Below are 20,219 nucleotides of genomic sequence, written 5' to 3'. Positions count from 1 at the left end.
GTCCTTGAAAACGCCTAGGCTCTAAGTCAAAACAGAATCTACAATGCAGGTGCCTTTTTTTTGGGGGGGGGGGGGGGGGGGATCATCAGTCTTCTGACTGGTTTGATGTGACCCGCCACGAATTCCTCTCCTGCCCCAATCTCTCCGTCTCAGAATACCACTTGCCACATACGTTCTCAATTATATACTGGATTTATTCCAATCTCTGTCTTCCTCTAAAGCTTTTGCCCTCTACAGCTCCCTCTAGTACCGTGGATGTCATTACCTCATCCCTTAACAGATATCCTATCATCCTGTCCCTTCTTCTTCTCAGTGTTTTCCTCATATTCCTTTCGTCTCCGATTCTGCTTAGAACCTCCTTATTCCTTACCTTATTACACCACCAAATTTTCAACATTCTTCGGCAGTACCACATCTCAAATACCTCAATTCTATTCTGTTCCGATGTTTCCACAGTCCATCTTTCATTACGATGCAATGCTGTATTCCAGACATACGTCCTCAGAAATTTCTTCCTCATGTTTGATATTAGTAGACCTCTCTTGACCAGTAATGCCCTTTTTCCATTGCTAGCCTTGCCCCGTACGACATTGGTTACGTTACTGCCTAGGTAACAGAATTCCTTCATCCACTTCTTGATCATCAGTCCAGGTGTTAAGTTTCTCGCTATTCTCATTTCTGCTATTTCTGATTGCTTTTGTCTTCCTTCTATTTACTGCCAATTCCTATTCTGTACTCATTAGATTGTTCAATCCACTCCTGAACCTTGGTTTATTTCCATCATTGATTCTTCTTTGTACAGATTAAACAGTAGGGGCGCGTGACTACATACTTATCTTACACGCTTTTTAAACCGAGCACTTCGTCCTTGGTCGTCCACTCTTGTTATTCCGTCTTGGTTCTTGCAGATATTATATATTACCCGTCTCTTCCTACAGCTTACCCATATTTTTCTTAGAATTTCAAATATCCTGCACCACTTTACATTGTCGAATGTTTTTTCCACCTCGAAAAATTTTATGAAAGTGTCTCGATTTTTCTTAGGCTTGCTTGCATCATCAATCGCAAAGTCAGAATTGCCTCTATGTTAGCTTTACGTTTCCTAAAGCAAAACTGATCTTCATCTAGCACATCCTCAATTTTGTTTTCTGTTCCTCTGTATATTACTCTTGTCAGCAACTTGGATGTAAGAGCTGTTAAGCTGATTGAGCGATAATTTTCGCACTTGTCAGCTTTTTCAATCTTCGGAATTGTGTGTATGATACTTTTCCGAAAGTCAGTTGATATGTCGCCAGACTAAACACAGTCTACACACCAACATGAACAGTCGTTTTGTTGTCACTTCTCCCAACGATTTTAGAAATTTTGACGTAAAGTTATGTATCACTTGTTTGATCATAAGCCCTCCAAAGCTCTTTTAAATTCTGATTCTAATACTGGATCTCCTATCTCTCCTAAATCTACCCTTGTTTCGTCTTCTGTCTCGTCAGACAAATCTTCCAGCTCATAAAGGCCTTCGATGTATTCCTTCCACCTATCTGCCCTGTTCTCTGCATTTAGAAGTTGAATTCCCGTTGCACTCTTAATGTTACCACTCTTGCTTTTAATATCATTGAAGACAGTTTTGACTTTCCTGTATGCTGAGTCTGTCCTTCCGACAATCATTTCTTTTCCGATTTCTTCACATTTTTGATGCAGCTATTTCGTCTTAGTTTCCATGCACTTCCTATTTATTTCATTACTCATCGACTTGTATTTCTCTATGCCTGAGTTTTCCGGAACATTTTTGTACTCCTTTCTTTCATTGATCAGTTGAAGTATTTCTCCTGTTACCCATGGTTTCTTCGTAGCTACCTTCTTTATACCTATGTTTTCCTTTGCAAACTCCGTGATGTCCCTTTTTAGAGATGTCCTTTCCTCTTTAACAATACTGCCTAGTGAGCTATTCCTTATTGTTGCAGCTATAGCCTTAGCGAACTTCAAGCGTATCTCGTCATTCCTTAGTACTTCCGAATCCCACTTCTTTGTGTGTTGATTCTTCCTGACGTTGTCTTGAACTTCAGCCTAAGATTCATCACTATTACATTGTGATCTGAGTCTATATCTGCTCCTGAGTACGTCTTACGATCCAGAATCTGTTTCCGGAATCTCTGTCTGATCATGATGTAATCCAATTGAAATCTTCCCGTATCACTCGGCCTTTTCCAATCATTCCTCCTTTCCTTGTGAATCTTCAACAGAGTATTCGCTATAACTAGCTGAAATGTCTTACAGAGCTAAATTATTCCTTCTTGTCTCTCATTCCTCGTCCCAACCCCATATTCTCCTGGAACCTTTCCTTCTACTTCTTTCCCTACATCTGCATTCTAGTCCCCCATGACTATTATATTTTCATCTCCCTTCGCGTATTGTATTACCCATTCAATATCCTCATATGCTTTTCTGATTCTTTAACTTCAGCTTGCGACGTCGTTGTCAGTGTTGGTTTTTCTGTCGATTCTAATAAGAATACCCTATCACTGAAATGGTCACAGTAACACACTCTCTGCCCTACCTTCCTACTCGTAACAAATCCTACTACCGTTAAACCATTTTCTGCTTCTGTTGATATTACCCTGTATTCATCTGCCCACATATCGTTGTCTTCTTCCCATTTCACTTCACTGACCCCTACTACATATAGCCTAAGCCTTTGCATTTCCATTTGCAGATTTTCTAGTTTCCCTACTCCGACTCGTAGCACGGTATCCTGTCGCTGATTATTCAATCATTTTCGCATGGTCACCTCCCTACTGCTGTCCCCTCCCGGAGATCTGAGCGGGGGACTGACCCGAAATGGGGAATTCATCATCATACTTTCTCAATTACAGGCCGTATGTGCTGTGGATACACGTTATGTGTCTTAAATGCAGTGGTTCCAGTGCCTTGTGCATCCCCATGTCGTTGATCATTTCTGATTCTTCCGCTCTGAACCTCTGTCCACTCTTCCGCCCTCATGGACAAGGTCGCTGGCAGAGTTATGGTGACTTCTTACGCCGGAAGTCTTCGGCCGCCAATACTGATTATTATTGAAAATTCAAGCATTGGCGGGATTCGACCCCGAGACCGAGGACTTTTGTACCATTAATCAAAGACGCTACCCTTTTTTAGACTTTTTTAATTTTTCTTTCCTTTTCTGATACTGCAAATAACATAAATGTAACAATTCTCTTCCACTATAGGCGTTGGTCCATACCACCCCATACTACAACCAAAAACCTGTCTAACCTAGAAAAGAAAAGCAAAGCTAGTGCCACCGCAAGTTTCACCCTAAAAGCTAACAAGGACGTTTATTTGCCTCTAATTCAGACTCCGCTCACGAACAAAACTTAAATGAAAATTAAATGCACATCTGAACGTTTTGTTAACAAAACAAAGGATAAAGTAAAAGGTACAACACTTTAATTAACTTTTTTTTTGTTAATCTTCTTCGGAGAGTGTCCACAGCAGTCAGACAGCGGGATGACCACGTCTTCTTGTCATGCAGCGAGTGTGAAACACCCTGTAATTGTTGTTGATGTCTCTCAACAGCCATTATGTGGTACTTCTGAATCTCTTCTCACATCCGGTGCGCCCCAGTGGTCTGGAGGGCGCGTGAACAACGACACGAAGTAATTCGCGAAGAGCGAACCATACGATGCCTTGCGCCATGAAACCCTGTAGTTGCTTGTTAAACACTACCAAAAATCTAACAACTCTACGACGCTCTCACTAAAAAAAGTATGGCAATGTCATACCCTTAACCCACATCGTGGCGTTATGATGAGTAGCAGGGTAGTAAGCGACGTCTGGATGGATCGGTTCGGTGCTCTCTATGAACTGAGGTGTCCGTCGCAGCAACAATGCCAAGATGCGCCGTGTGAGGAGCCAGGACATGACAGCCGTTATTACAAACGAAAAGGTGTATGACGGTGTCGACAGCGGCGGCCGGGGCAGAGCGAATCTTCTACAAGATGTATAATGTGTAAAAGTGTTCGGGTGGGGAATTTTTCAGTCATTATCACACACCACAGCGCCCTCACCGCGGTGGAACGGAAAGGTGAGTGTATGTCACGCCAAACCCGCCCCCAGCAAACCGTCGGATGTCGGCGTTCAGTCAAATTAACAGGCACTGCCCGTTGAAAGTAGCGGTAGAAATCCTTGGCTCTAGGATCCAGCATGGTCGGCAAGACATCCAACATATAACTCATGTCGACCAGGTAGGTGCGAATGTGCCCAACAGGAATCGGTGGCTGGAGGGATTGAGTTGCCATGTCTGAAGTAAATAAAGAGATGTATCGTCCACAGAGAAAGAGCACGCGCCCTGTTGCTCACGTTTACCTTTCCAATGCCGCCGGCGTGTGTGGGCAACGTGAGTGTCTCGTAACGGTTCCTGAACGTCCTACCGTCGCTTACGAAACGGCCGAAGGCCGCCTGGAACTTGGCGGCTACAGTACCGGCCATTGGGAGAACGTGTATGTAATGATTAAGTTACGGAGCGAGGTAGATGTTGACAAAACGTACCCTTATGGTCAAGTCAAGCGTTTCAAAGGTGTGGAGACGAACTTGCGTGCTGATCACATTAAGTGGTCTGCGATACGTATTTGCTGCTGTACGCTGCACGTTCCCACACAAGGTCACTCCCATACATTTCATCGCCGGGGCCTTGGTAATGGTCAATGGCTCACTCATATTAAGTCCTCTGCCCACATCCATGGGTGGACTTCCGTAGGTTGACACGACTGCCTGCCACCTCGCTGCACGGCCGAAGCCACACGATGGCCTTACATATATCTACTGTCACCCTTGCCAAGAAAACTTCGTCTGCGTAGGCACAACATTTAAAGTGTCGTAGACAGTGAAGTGCAGGCTCGAGGGCGACGGCAAAGAGAAAGGGAATCCATGTCACACTGAGCGCTCAATAGTGAACGGTGGCGAGCGGTAGGCATTGACCAGGACTGTGGAAGGGACGTCGTGGATGAGACGGAGAACCACACCTGCTGATGTTAGGGACAGGCCTATCTCCTCTAAGACAGCCTCCAAGAAATGGTGCTCAACTCGGTCAAATGCGTGGTCTAGGTCAACTGCTATGAGGGCGCCTTCTAAGCGGCATGTCGAATTCAACGTCACCACATCTCTATAAGAACTTAACGGCGTGTGTATATTACTGCCACCTCCCACACATGTTTGGTAAGCACGAAGGACATTTTTGACAACAGCGGAGAGGCGAGCACGAAGTATGCCGGCGAACAGCTTGTAATCTGAATTCACCAACGTCAACAGTCGGAAGTCGTGCGGTCTGCACCCAATCCTCCCCATCCGCCTCCTCCCGTTTTGTTTCGGCAGAGGAATGATCATGCCTTCCAAAACTTCGGGGAGGGGGGAGGGGGGGACATTAAAATTTGGCTCCAGGAGTTTGCAGCACATCTGCCACCAAACGTACCCCATCGGGTAAGAAAGGTGCTACAAAATTCATGCGGAAGACCATCAGGTCGCATCACGCGAAAGGAAGATGTGCATCTCTTCCCACGTGACGGCCTCCAAGAATGAAGAATCTAGCGTCGCCTTGTGCCCTACCCGAAGGTGGCAGGTCGTGCAGGATGTCCTCAGCTTCATTGCTAGGTCGTTGACCTGCAAGATAAAGAGTGTGGTAATAATCTGTGAGGACACGGGAGGTAGCGTTGTGTGTCTCTGCGCGTTGCCCGTCCGCCGAAATAACTGCCGTGATGAGTCGTCTCTTACGGTGTCTCCATTCTCTGACGATGTGATAAAGAGAAGCACGTTCCTCTGGGATGGAATCTTGCAGTCTCACTCGAACCCGCGTGCCGTCCAATCTGTTGGCTAGGATCTGCAGAAGCTGTGCCTGTGTCCGGTGGACGCCAGTTAGGCGCCCTGGCGAAGGTTGTTGCGACGCTAATTCTCGCTAGACTCTGTAGTAAAACTCAGAGGTCGATCAGAGATAAAGCGCTCTGTCTCGTCCATACGCCTTGAGAGTGCAGAGAAGAGGTGGTATGGTGCAGTGTGTCCACCACCACGTCGTGGAATCATAGGTACGACGCCGTCGCTTTCATTTGTGCCAGGAATCAGCGACGGCTACACGGCAAGCCTCTTCCCGGAGAATGCTCACGTTAAGAGTCCAAGGTCCTCTACTACGGCTCGCAGATGAAGGTCTGATGATCGGTTAATGCTGTGGGCCACAGTTCAGCGCCGACAGTCGCTGCCTGAAGACCGTGGGAGACATAAATCCTGTAAAACCTGCTGGCCGAGTGGCTGGTGAAGTGTGTATATCCGCGTCTGTCACCGTGGATTAGTGTCCATATATCATGTAAAGCGAGGTTCCTGACCATAGCATGGAGGGCAGGACATGGGACGTTGTGAAGGATCTGATCCTCTGGGCGTAAGACGCTTTTAAAGTCCCTGTCCATCACGAAGTGCTCTATAGCGCCTTGAAACACTGGAGCTACTTCAGTAAAGTAATAGAGCGTTCGCTCTCGACGTCTCGCAGCACCAGATGGGGCATACAGATTCACAAGGCGGACTGCGCCGGCGGTGACCACAATGCCTCTTTCTGATGGCAAATACTGAGTATACGCTGGCTGTATGCCATCGCGTAGTAGTATTACCGTACCACCACCACCGTCCGAAGTTGTGTTGACGTAATACGTGTAGCCACAAACATCCATGCGCAGATCAGATCCTACCTTGTGAAGAAACTTGATATCAATGTCCACCGCCTCAATCATGTCCTGCAGCAGTTGGGTTTTGATCTTGGAACTAATGCCATTGACACGGACTGTACCTATTCAATACACCTGAGTCATTTGATAGTACGATGACGTGTCCTGCACTCGCTTCAGCAAGCAAGCACCATTTCGTCCGTCTGACCCTCCCTCACACCCGCACCATATAAATTACTGAACGGCATACACAAGACGTCCGTCCTACGATCAGCCGGCAGCGGGCATCAGGTTGTCTCTCCAGTTTGAGATCATGCTTTCCATCTCCATCTCGGACGCCCAGTCACCAAGCTGGAGGTGTGATACGTTAGGCGACGAGTGACGTTCATCCGGTGTCTTAGCCGCAAAATCGCCACGGGGCTCTTAAATGGGTTGGGCATCGTCAACTGGGCTTTGTCTTTGGGCGGATGTTGCTTGCAACGAACCGGGAACTAATGGAGTGAGGCCCATAGCCAGTGCCGCAGATGGATTTTCCTAATTCTTCTGCAACGTGTCACCATCTCGCGAAGCATTTCCTGCGGACAGTCTCCTCTTCTTTCGCTTTTGAGCGACTTCTGCTTGCGGGAACGTGTGTCAGCGTCCTGTGGATCATGAAAAACTGTTGGCACCTCCCGCATCTCCGTGTCAGAGCTCAAATCGATCTTCTGTTGCCCTCCTGCCTCACATGGCTGGAGTGCAGACACTGTCGCTGCTGTCGAGCATAGAGACGGTTACGATGGAGGCTGTGTCGTCGTGGGCTCGGAGACCGGTTCCGCAGGGGTCGTTAACTGGAATGGAACAACGTCCGCGTCCTTCGTGTTCCTCGCTGCCTCAACGTACGTAACAGGCAACATTACTGGTTGTGATGTTGGCGTCGTGTCTGCACGAGGTAGCTGGACTAGGCGTCGCTGCAGGAATTCAGAGCGCACGTGCCCTTCCTGCCCTCACCCCGAATAAGTCCGTGGACGTCCGCCATAATTGACGATCGGACGACAGCCACCAGCGGTCGCGTACGACGGGATGTGTTTGCGCAGTTCGATTCGCATCTGACACACTCCGTTTAGAACATGATACGTCTCGAACGTATGCTACTTTTCTTCCCCATTACATAGTACTTCCCCGTAAGGCCGCAGCTCGTGGCAGGAGCTTCAAAAGGCAGCTCGAAGATTCGCATGTTTCGAAAGCGGAATCGTGCATGGTCGACAGTCACTACACCCACGTGGCCGTCCGAGTGTGGAAACGATTTCCATCGGTGGAACGGCGAATAAGCCGCTCGCACGCTGCTTCATCGACAATTTTCCGGTAAACTGTGCTCGAGACGATCGAAAGATGTAAACCGAGAAGTTCCTGTGGATCGACGTGCGTTACTTCACCCAGGAAACGCTCTACTTCGTATGCCTTAGGTCGTGCGTACTGGACGTGGAAAGCTAATTTAATCGTGGCCGTTGTGTAAGAAAGCGCCATCATCGTTCGAGGTCATCTGTTTACACTGCAACACGACTGCCCGCGCGAGTAAGCAACTTCCTGCTTGCGGAGCGCCGCACGGAGCCGCGCGCGCGTCCGCTTCGTAACACGGCTGAGAGCCGACTGCAAAATTTTCCCGTATCACCCGGCCTTTTCCAAGCATTCCTCCTCCTCTTGTGATATACTATTCCCTATTACTAGCTATAATTTTTTACAGTGCTAAATTATTCCTTCTTCTCTCTCATTCCACGTCCCAAACCCTTATTCGCCTGAAACCTTTTCTTCTACTCCTTCCCCTACAACTGCATTCTAGTCCCCCATGACTATGAGATTTTCATCCCCCTTTGCGTATATTATTACCGATTCAATGTCGTCAAATGCTTTTCTGTCTCTTCATCTTTGCGACGTCGACATGTATACACGATCTACCGTTGTCCGAGTCCTAATAAGAATAACTCTCACACTCTCTGTCCTATCTTCCTACTCGTAACAAATCCTACTCGCGATATAACAGTTTCCGATGCTGTTGATATTACCCTGATACATATGACCACAAATCGTTGTGTTCGTTCCATTGCACTTCACTGACTCCTACTATAGCTATACTAAGTGTTTGCATTTCCATTTTCAGATTTTCTGGTCTCTCTACCCCGACTCTTAGCACGGTATCCTGCAGTTGATTATTCAATCTTTTTCTCATGGTCACCTCCCCGCTGCAGTCCCATTCCAGAGATCCGAATGGGGGCCTGTGCGAAATCTTTTACCAATGGAGAGTGAAACGTCCCCTTAGAACAATTATACACGACTGTGCTTAAACTGACACAATATTTTTAGCGCAACGCAATCTGACTTTCAAAAATCCCTACAAAAGAATGGCCCTGACTAACATTAACCTATACGTTTCACAAATCACTTACCTCACCAAAAATCTTCCTTACTCGAACTACTGCAATACAGCGAGCGCCACTACTGCCAGCTAAATAAAAGGTTCAAACTACGGAAGGCACTAACTACTGATAGGGATGGTTAGCAATTGAAAGATTTTAATAGAGAACAAACAATGTATTTACCTTAATATCATCAAAAGTCATAATATATGTAATTTCAAAACTCCGCCATTTCCTTCCACACATCCACCACTGCTGGCGGCTCACCTCTAACTGCGCAACGCTACGCGCTGTTCACATCCAGCTGCCGCTGCCCAGCACTACAATGGCAGACAACAATGGAAACTAGCTACAGACTGCACACAGCACAGCCAGTGATTTTCTTACAGAGAGCGCTACGTGGTGGCGGCGTTACCAATATAAGAACCTAAACAGCCCACTTACAAGAGTTTATGATCACGCTTTTTCAATTACAGGCCGCATGTCCTGTGGATACACATTACGTGTCTTTAATGCAGTGGTTTCCAGGCTTTCAGTATCCCCATGTCGTTGATCGTTTCTGACTCTTCCGCCTTTAGGGGCAGTTTCCCAGTCCTAGGACAAGAGAGTGCCCACAACCTCTCTCTGCTCCTCCACCGCTTGGACAATGTCTTTGGCAGAACGATGGTGACTTCTAATGCCGGAAGTCTTCGTCCGCCGATACTGATTACTATTGAAAATTTAAGCAGTGGCGCGATTAAAATCCGCCACCGAGGACTTTTTTTTATTAATCAAAGACGCTACCCTTGGACCACGGGCGTATTTACATATGAAGCTTTGTATCTAGAGGATCTCGGTACATGTCCACCAATATGCCTTATCCAGAGATATATACGTCTCCGCGTCCTCCTTTGCATCTTCCAAGCTATCTCATGGAATTATACTTTGAAATGATTACTGAGCATCTTTGGAATTTCTTCATTTGCCTTGTACTGACTTTGAGCCACATCGGATTTCATTATTCCAGGCGATGAGCTATCTAGCATGGTAATTTCTAGGATTCGTGGTGTCCATTGGAATGGGCCTGTATACGTTGCTGAGCCACATCCGATCCGGCAGCCTCGAGATTGTTCGAGAAACTTACATTCCTGCCTAGCAATATATGATGCAAGGTATGTCGTGGTTTACCCAAAGACTATGACTTCGTCGTTGTCGAGCTGAGATATTAAGCACGTTAGAAACATGTCTTCATGGTTTCAATGTAGTGACACAAGCAGAACATCTACTCGTATTTTATTCCCCAATTGCACGAAGAGAGATTGTAAGTAGGCTGTTTAGGTTCTTATGTTGGTAACGCCACGTAGCGCTCTGAATGAAAATCACTGACTGTGCTGTGTGCAGTCTGTGGCTGGTTGGCATTGTTGAAATATTCGCTATTGTAGTGTTGGGCAGTTGGATGTGAACAGCCCGCAGCGTTGCGCAGTTGGAGGTGAGCCGCCAGCAGTGGTGGATGTGGGGAGAGAGATGGCGGAGTTTTGAGAGCGGATGATCTGGACGTGTGTCCATAAGAGACAGTAAATTTGTAAGACTGGATGTCATGAACTGATATATATATATTATGACTTTTGAACACTATTAAGATAAATGCATTGTTTGTTCTGTATCAAAATCTTTCATTTGCTAACTATGCCTATCAGTAGTTAGTGCCTTCAGTAGTTAGAATCCTTTATTTAGCTGGCAGTATTGGCGCTCGCTGTATTGTAGTAGTTCGAGTAACCAAGATTTTTGTGAGGTAAGTGATTCATGCAATGTATAGGGTATTGTTAGTCAGGGCCATTCTTTTGTAGAGATTATTGAAAGTCAGATTGCGTTGCGCTAAAAATATTGTGTGTCAGTTTAGTGACGATCAGAATAAGTAAAGAGAATTATGTATGAGTAAGTTCAGTTTGCTCAGCTGTTTGAAAATCAAATAACATAAGGGGTCTATCAGCACAGTAATTCATTAATTTTTCTAAGGGGTTCTTCTGATATATTGTGGAAATACAAGTTCGACGATTAACGAGTGATTCTCCAGTCTTCGAGCTGAGGTTCCAACAACGCTTGCATAATATCTACGTAACTTAATGTCGGGTCTATCAATTTAACAACAGTTTAATTCCGTAATTGTAAGTTGAGGGGAAGTGCTTATGTCGCTGAACCACAGCCAATCCACCAACCTCGAGAGAGTTTGAGGAATTTACATCCCTAAATAGCAGTATGTGATGTAAGTTAAGTCCTGCTATGCCGTAACCTCGAGCTATTAACCCAGTCCGCAACGTGTCCCCGTGGCTTCAATGCATGGATATCAGTAGACAGCTACCTAGTAATCAATTTTACGAAGAGAGGTAAGCAATTTCGCTGACACATTATAGAAATACAAATTCGACAATGAACAAGTGATTTCCTGGTCTTGAAGCTTTGATGTCAGTCGCCAATGCAAGATGTCTACATGGCTTAAAAGCTAGGGTAGCAACGAAATGGCTGTTTAATTCTCCCTGTGTAGGAAGAGGGGTAAGTGGCTTCTGACAGACAGCAGAAGTACAAATCGTTGTATTTGTCCCTGAAATCTTCCGCAGCGGAAAGTCTGAATAAAACCTTCTGAGTTTTCTAACCACTTCAATTACAATAAAATTCTCGAGCTTTCTATAGGCACTCCGCCATCGTTGTCATGAGTAAAACCACTGACGACGCTGACGGAGATGGCCATCGAAGGCTCGAGAATTTTATTCGAACTGACGCGGCTGGAAAACCAAGCAAATTTTATTCAAATCTTTGTACGTCAATCCTTGTAATGAATGGCTGCAAGGACTTCGGCTGTTGCATTTGAAATGGAAACAAAATATCTGAAGCCATCCTTTTTGCATTTAATTTATTTACGTAGCCACAAGATCTTGTAATGGAGCATCGAAACAGGTTGCGTAAATAAATTAATTGAAGATATGATTGGTTGAGGTGTTTTAATTTTCATATTTAGTAAGAAATGATTCACACTGGCTGTAGAATAGCTTTAATTAAAAGTCCTAACTTGTGTAGCGACCACTGAAGACGCATACTCAACTGTACAAACAACCACAATAAATTCTTTTACAAATAGTGCTTAACAATGATCTAAAGCGCAAAGGGACTGAAAAGTAGTATAGCACAACTGTGCTACTATGCTCGAAATGCACTCACAAACATTATTTTTAACAAGTCGTCACCAAAAGGTAACTGCCTTAGAGGCACTCTCCCTCATTCACATCAAGTTTTAAACATTAAGAGTAGAAGTCCATATTTAAAATGAAGGGGATGGCAGAACCTATAAAAATAAATTCTGGATAAAAACTAAACGGGTTAAACGAAGCTGTTTACTATTAATGCACTGAGACGATTTCAAAGTATGAACCCAGTAAACGAGAAGCAGGAAGCTAGTAGAGTGGCTGTAGGCGAGGCAGTACTGACCGCAACGTATTGGGAATACGTTTGCGGATGGAGGCATAGGGAAGGGCAGGATGTGAAGGGCAGTGGGCGAGTGTACATGTGCTAAACTACTTAAAAATATGTAAAAAGCTCTGTCCCTTTTACAAAAATATTGAAAGTGGAAAATGAAAATGCAGCATATTAATAAAACCAGAGTGGTAGTATAAATTTCCTCTTTCACAAATACATTTTATAAAAATACTGAAAGTAAACAGTAAAACATAAAATATTAAAACAGCGCAACTGGCAGTACCAATTCCCTTTTTCACAGCAACAATACCGTACTAGTGGACAAACAGATAAGGCTAATCTGGGAAGCTGAAGACTTGTGATAATAAAATAGTGGGCTATTTAGCTCAAAAATTTGCTAAAGATCTTTGTGTCTCAGAGCTGTCTGCGTCTCCAAGGCAGAGCCCGGGAATCTTTTATGAACAAAGTAAATCTCGACTTCTTCTGAAATCTCAAGGGCATTGTCTTTACTTAAAGAAGCAGCACTTGCATATTCTTTCGGATGCCGGTGATACGGTCAGTTTCCCGCAAATGCGCTCTTAGTGCTTCTTTGAGCTGAAATCGTTGATATGCTCTCTAAAGGAGGTTCCGAAGTTTCTTCCGGTCTTACCTATTATTTACTGATACACTGTATCCCCGGTGACGTAAATTCATACTGTGTTGCAGTCTCCGTGGGCCCGTATTTTAGGTCATTATTCTCCAGAATGTAAAAAGCGGGAGCTATATCTTTCGCAGTCAAACAATTGCCATTTCTGTTGCAAATGTTACTGTAGAACGGTATCCTATGGAATTTATTATCAGTAAATGATCTGTTATTCTCTGCGTTAAGGAGAATCAAAGCTCTTGAAGTCATTGGACTATGGACAGCATTAACCTTCGCATTCAACTTCTGTAATATATTTTTGTTAATTTTACCAACAAAATCAGCGTCATATCCATTTTAATATGCTATGAACTGTATTATTTTTAATTCCGATCATGAGTTTCATGGGATAAAAGGGCACTATGCAATCTGCAGAGCAGAGCCCTGAATGCTGCCCTTTTGATCTGCAATGGGTGGTTCGATGTCATGTGCGTGACGAAGTGAGAAGTGATCGGTTTCATAAAAATATTATAACAAATCTAACCACCATCAGTTGTGGGAGATCCGAAAAGAGGAGTGTACCGTTATTGCTGGGTACCATAGTGAGCTGGATTCTGCCACGTAGTTTCTTCGACTGAGTAGAAAAGTGTCACAGTCTTAAAATCAATCCCTGCATAGCAAAATGATGTCATTTATATATATATACCAAAAATTACCTTAGCAGAAAAAGTACTAGAGTTTTGCATCACAGTGGGCTCGAAAAGCTTAAAAATTTTTGGCAAGCCAGTGAGACAGAGGTGAAGCCTTTGTCAATTCCTATGTCTGCAGGTATGTGCTACCACAATTTTAATTTTCAGTTCATGAAGTAACACAAGTTCGACAAGGGACGAAAGAGTCCCTTGTCTTCGAGATAAGGTATCTAAGACGTTTGCAATATGTCTACATGGCTTCAGAACAGGAATAACGATAAAAGAAGTATTCATTTTGTGAATAAATGCAGCCCATGAATGTACATAAGAATTGGGTTGATGCCATTTTCCTTGACTTCGGGAAGGCGTTAGATACAATTCCGCACCGTCGCCTGATAAACAAAGTATGAGCATACGGAATATCAGACCAGCTGCGTGGCTGGATTGAAGAGTTTTTAGCAAACAGAACACAGCATGTTGTTCTCAATGGAGAGACGTCTACAGATGTTAAAGTAACCTCTGGCGTTCCAGAGCTGCAGCGGATAGGCACTTGGTGCAGGGATTGGCAACAGACCCTTAACATAGACAAATGTAACGTATTGCGAATACATAGAAAGAAGGATCCTTTGTTGTATGATTAAATGATAGCGGAACAAACACTGGTAGCAGTTACTTCTGTAAAATATCTGGGAGTATGCGTACGGAACGATTTGAAGTAGAATGATCATATAAAATTAATTGTTGGTAAGGCGGGTGCCAGGTAGAGATTCATTGGAAGGGTCCTTAGAAAATGTAGTCCAACAACAAAGGAGGTGGCTTACAAAACACTCGTTCGACCTATACTTGAGTATTGCTCATGAGTGTGGGATCCGTACCAGGTCGGGTTGACAGAGGAGATAGAGAAGATCCAAAGCAGAGCGGCGCGTTTCGTCACAGGGTTATTTGGTAAGCGTGATAGCGTTACGGAGTTGTTTAGCAAACTCAAGTGGCAGATTCTGCAAGAGAGGCCCTCTGCATCGCGGTGTAGCATGCTGTCCAGATTTAGACAGAGTGCGTTTCTGGATGAGGTATCGAATATATTGATTCCCTCTACTTATACCTTCCGAGGAGATCACGAATGTAAAATTCGAGAGATTCGAGCGTGCACCGAGGCTTTCCGGCAGTCGTTCTTCCCGCGAACGATAAGCGACTGGAACAGGAAAGGGAGGTAATAACAGTGGCACCTAAAGTGTCCTCCGCCACATACCGTTGAGTGGCTTGCGGAATATAAACGTAGTTGTAGATGTAGATGTGAGTTAGCATGAAGGCACTGTTTATATTACTATTTATATGCCTAATCGTACAGTGAAGGAGGGTGATGTGGGACACCCTCTAGAACTGCAAGTCCGACGTAGAACAAGTGATTCTTTGACGACTGCTCAACAGGTCCAGAGGGGACGGTTGTTCTGCAAATGGCGGTGTGGACAGGCGGCACAGCGTCCGCCTCTCGAAAGCGTGACGGCCGTCCGGCTCCGGCGACACAGGCGCACGCTCGACTTGGCAGGTATGCCAGCCCGCGCGGTGCCACTCGGCACTTCCGTCCGATTTAGAAAGGGAGAAAATCCTCCTGCGCGGGCTTGGAAACTACGAGAAAGAGGGCTCGTCTCTTTCCCACCTCCGCTGACGGCGTCGCGGCCGTCACAAAAAAAGGGGGGTAGCCGCAACTGGTAACGCTCAGGCAGTCCCCGCGAGCAGAGCCACCGGCCGGTATAAATACGGGCACCGCCTCCAGGAAAAGGTAGTCACTGCCTGCACACCGTTGTCCAGCATGGCTCTTCCGTGGCGGCTCGGCGCCGCGCTGGCGCTCCTCTGCGTCGCCGCCTTCCTCGCCTCCTGCGACGCCCGGGACCTGAGGGCGGCAGCCAAGGAAGAGGAGACAGACCTGGCTGTGGCGGCCTCCGACCTGGAGGCTGCCGCCAGCCACCACGGCCACCACCACGAGAAGGGCGGCGGCCACAAGCACCACTCGGAGCACCACTCGTCGCACGGCGGCAAGGGCGACAAGGGCTACAAGAGCCACCACCACCACGACAAGGGCGACCACGGCAAGTACGGCAAGGAGCACCACGGCGGCCACTACGAGGAGCACGGCGGCCACAAGAAGAGCCACCACGACGAGGCCGGCCACTACGGCGAGCACCACAAGGGCGAGAAGGGCCACAAGGGCGCCAAGTTCGGCGAGAAGGGCGGCCACAAGAAGGGCCACAAGACCCACGGCTACCACAACAAGTTCCACAAGGACGAGTACCACAAGGAGCACAAGTTCTACGACGACTACCACAAGGGCGGCCACCACAGCAAGCACGGTGACTTCCACGACCACCACGAGAAGAAGCACGGCGGACACAAGAAGGGCGGACACCACCACTCCGGTTATCATGACGACCACTATGGCAAGAAGGGCCACCACGACAAGGGCCACTACCACGACGACCACAAGGGCTTTAAGGGCCATCACGGCCACGAGACGCACCACGGCCACCACGAAGACTACGGAAAGAAGGGAGGTCACTCTGGCGGAAAGCACTACGGATTCAGCAGCGGCCACGGGGGCGGCGGTGGTGGCGGCGGCGGCGGCGGCCACGGACATCACTGAAGCGCTCCAGACGCCCACAGCTCTGGAGCTCATTAGTCATCCAAACTACGTCCGTTATTTGTTTTTGTTATACATCCCATTTCGCGTTCGAATTTGTTGTTATTGAATTTATCTTCTGTTGTATTAAAACGTTTCTGAAATCCCCTTATTAAACGTCTTTATGCTATTGCCGATATTACCCATTTCCATCCCTCCCGAAAATCCCTTGACTCCAGTGACGCAACAGCGTCATCAGCATTTAATGAAACGATTAAATATAAATCCCTGCATTAAGAGAATCAATTAGATTTATGATTAAATCATTTATACGCAATACTGTGATATTAAATGAGGGATTACGAGTTGTACGTGTTCTAAATCCCAGTAGTCTGTTTTGTAATGTGCTCAATTAATATTGCGGCAGGCAAACCAATGGATAAGCTTAGCTCCAATGCAGACGGCGCAAAATGATGCAGCAGCACAATTTACCATACTGCCTGGGTCTGACAGGTCTGCCCTCAATGCTGACGACGTTGATCTGCAGCCAGAAATTTACGGTATCATTTCTTGTTCGTGACACGAAAAAAACAAATTATCTGGTCTTCATCAAGTTTTTCAACGACGTCAGCTTCTTTTCGCTACGGTGATGGAATAAGCAAGTCACAGGGTTTCTCGCTTCTGTAGCTAAATATAGAAGGGAAAAGTTCGACCAATAACATTCAGTCGTCGGCAGTTACTAACTAACCTATGTTAGAATGCACTGTAAGAATGAATTATTGGGGGTATTAGACAATTTTAGCTAATCTACATGGAATTTAGTCGATGAGAATAATTGATGAATTAACAGACGTTGTTCCTCCTAAACTTTACCGAACTTTACAGATATATATGAGGAACAAGTGCCTCAGAATATACTTCACGTATTTTCTGTTCTTCCTGAAAACTCCCGAGATGTAATTCGTTTTATTTTATCTGCACTACACACGTTTTATAAACTGGCAGCTAAATTTACCTTGAAAATTACTACTGTCTCACAAATATACAATTTTATGAACAAATCTTAATACATGTTGGAAGATCGATAGTTCAAGATATTCATCTCGTATGGGAATAATGTAGCATTATATTACATATTACACTGATATAAAATAAGCTGAGGTCCTACAGACTGCTGGAAAAACAGCATTGTTATTAAGTTGCACAGATTTCACTAACAGGAAGTGTTCTGCATGGCGGATACACGTTCAGATAATTTGGTGTTATTTAAGAAAGACGGGAAGAAATTATACCGAGAAAACTCTGAATCTTATACCAATCTTTAAATGTAAGAAACCACTAGATAGATCATCATTTGGGTGATTATGTCTCTAAAACTGAAAATATAAATTTCTTCTGTATACTAAAAGTAATTTTATGAGACAAGTGGAAGAACTGGTAGAAAGTTAAAAAAGCAGAATTTAATAGTTTGTAATCTACTGCGACAGCCTGAACATTATTGATAAGAACAATATCTGAACAGTTATCCAGGGGAAAATTCGTGCTTCAGTTACTATTAAATCACTGAAACTTAATGTCTATATTTTGAAATACTCTGAAGAAACAGAAGGAGTAATAGAGTTTGTCAAGTTACTTAGACGGCAATTTTATATTAAATAATACAAATATTGGAAAATTCCATTACAAAGTACATAAAGTTAAAACCCTATCAGACAATGAAGTGCGCAAATGAGCCTGCTGAGGATTCTATTACTAATTTTTCTTTATGTATTGGTTTAAAGTTGTAAAAGTACTTAATTCAAGGGATTGCCAGTTCTTAAATATGTGCATAATGTTAATAAGAAAATGTACATAGCCATCATCTACATTGCTAGTAATTAATGAACCTAATTATCGAATTACAAAACATTTACTCCAAGAAGCATATCACGAAAATTAACCCTTGCAAAATTGAAGTTTAATACAAGAAGCCACATCGTTGGTTAGTACCGTACTTGTTTTAATTCATGACTGGATCGAAATGGAGAGGAAACATACCACGTTTTCAGCACAGTGCTAGATGAAAATCTATTTTAGAAACTGAGATCGCCGGCCGCGGTGGTCTCGCGGTTAAGGCGCTCAGTCCGGAACCGCGAGACGGCTTTGGTCGCAGGTTCGAATCCTGCCTCGGGCATGGATGTGTGTGATGTCCTTAGGTTAGTTAGGTTTAAGTAGTTCTAAGTTCTAGGTGACTTATGACCACAGATGTTAAGTCACATAGTGCTCAGAACCATTTGAACCATTTTTGAAACTGAGATTCCAAAACTTCAGCAAAGCTTTTGGGACTCCAGCTGATGCCAGTGGTCAGTGCAAAAGACGTTCTTTACTTAAAGTTTCTTAGTTATATCTGTTATATCCTGAAAACTACGATACTTTCACTTTCTGTTCCTTCCTGTGTAAGGAAATTTACCTTTCATACGTACTGGACTTTATGTTATGGAAACAATGTAAGTGAGTTTCATCTTCATAGACAATCGCAACGCGACAAATCTAGATTAGCCGCAGTTCATAGGCGAAAGAGAGATAAGACCGGGTAGTGTGGTGAAACCGGGTACCGTGTCCCTGATGTCACTATTTATTCCCACTGGTAGAGAGGTACAGAATCGCACTCCACTAATCACGAAGCATGAGCGACCATATTGGCATGTTTTTGCTATTTAGTTAACTGCGTCTGTGAAGGTAACTATGTTTCACGGTATCAACTGACTAAGGTTCTTTTGTTTTTAAACGGCGATTGTTTCATAGTCATTACTCTCATAAAAACTTTATTTAGTAAGGAATATGATATGAATAGTAATTATTTATTCGTTATCAAACAGTAGGGATTTGGTTCAGCAATAGTGCTTTTGATTTATTTATTATTATTATAGCTTTTTTCACTGTCAAATATACCGAGAACATACTAGCGGACGACAAATAGACAATGAAAGGGGCAATAGGTGAAGCGTTATCACGAAAGGTGGGTTACTTGAAAACTGTAAGAACCTTCTGTGTTTCACAAAGAACCTCAGACGATAAATTTAAAAAGGGTAGGATAAAGTAACTAACGCATAAGGAGGCAGTAATTAATAGAAGACTGGTGGCATACTTACCTATGTTTTTAGAAGAACAAGAAACAGAATTAGTCGATCATTATCGATAGGTACTAGGATTCTTGGTTTTACTTTAAAAGATGTCCCAAGATTAGTAAACGATATTGCACCAAAAAATAATTTGAAGCATGACATAAACGATGAATCGGAGATGGCTGGAACGGACCTGTTATATAGTCTTCTAAACGGATATCAGGGCATAGGGTCTTTAAGATTTCCAGAAAATATTTCGACATCAGGACCCACGCGTTTCAATTAATAATACGCAGTTGCTTATTAACAATCATACAATAAATTTTAAATGAACACACCGCAATTTGAATATATTCTTATTTATTTAATTACGACCGAGGTTTCGGCCTTTTATGCCATTTTCAAGTGATTTACTTTATGTCTTTAACATATGTAGCAGGACATAAATATAAGTAATATTTGTAAATGACTTACATTTATTCACTTGAAAAAGCATAAAAGGCCGAAATTTGGGTCGTAATTAAATAAATAACAGTACAGTCAAATTTAGGTGTGTTCATTTAAAAAAAAATAAACAGCATGTTGGCAAATTTTTTGATATTTTAGAATACGTATATGACAAGGAGAAATTTTCTTCCCGTGTCGATTAAACAGATATAAC

General features: G+C 44.3%; 1 protein-coding gene across 1 annotated transcript; it reads left to right on the top strand.

Annotated features, from left to right (window-relative positions):
• The first annotated feature begins 15,650 nt into the window (after positions 1-15,650).
• Positions 15,651-16,561, top strand: LOC126095538 (histidine-rich glycoprotein-like). The gene has a single exon (XM_049910319.1). The coding sequence runs from the start codon at positions 15,651-15,653 to the stop codon at positions 16,476-16,478; it is 828 nt and encodes a 275-aa protein (XP_049766276.1). The 3' UTR covers positions 16,479-16,561.
• Positions 16,562-20,219: the final 3,658 nt, after the last annotated feature.

The sequence above is a fragment of the Schistocerca cancellata genome, chromosome 8, assembly GCF_023864275.1.
Source record: "Schistocerca cancellata isolate TAMUIC-IGC-003103 chromosome 8, iqSchCanc2.1, whole genome shotgun sequence".
In the NCBI taxonomy this organism is placed as follows: domain Eukaryota; kingdom Metazoa; phylum Arthropoda; class Insecta; order Orthoptera; family Acrididae; genus Schistocerca; species Schistocerca cancellata.
Note: the sequence above shows the minus strand (reverse complement) of the source record. Positions and strands in the feature narration are given on the sequence as shown.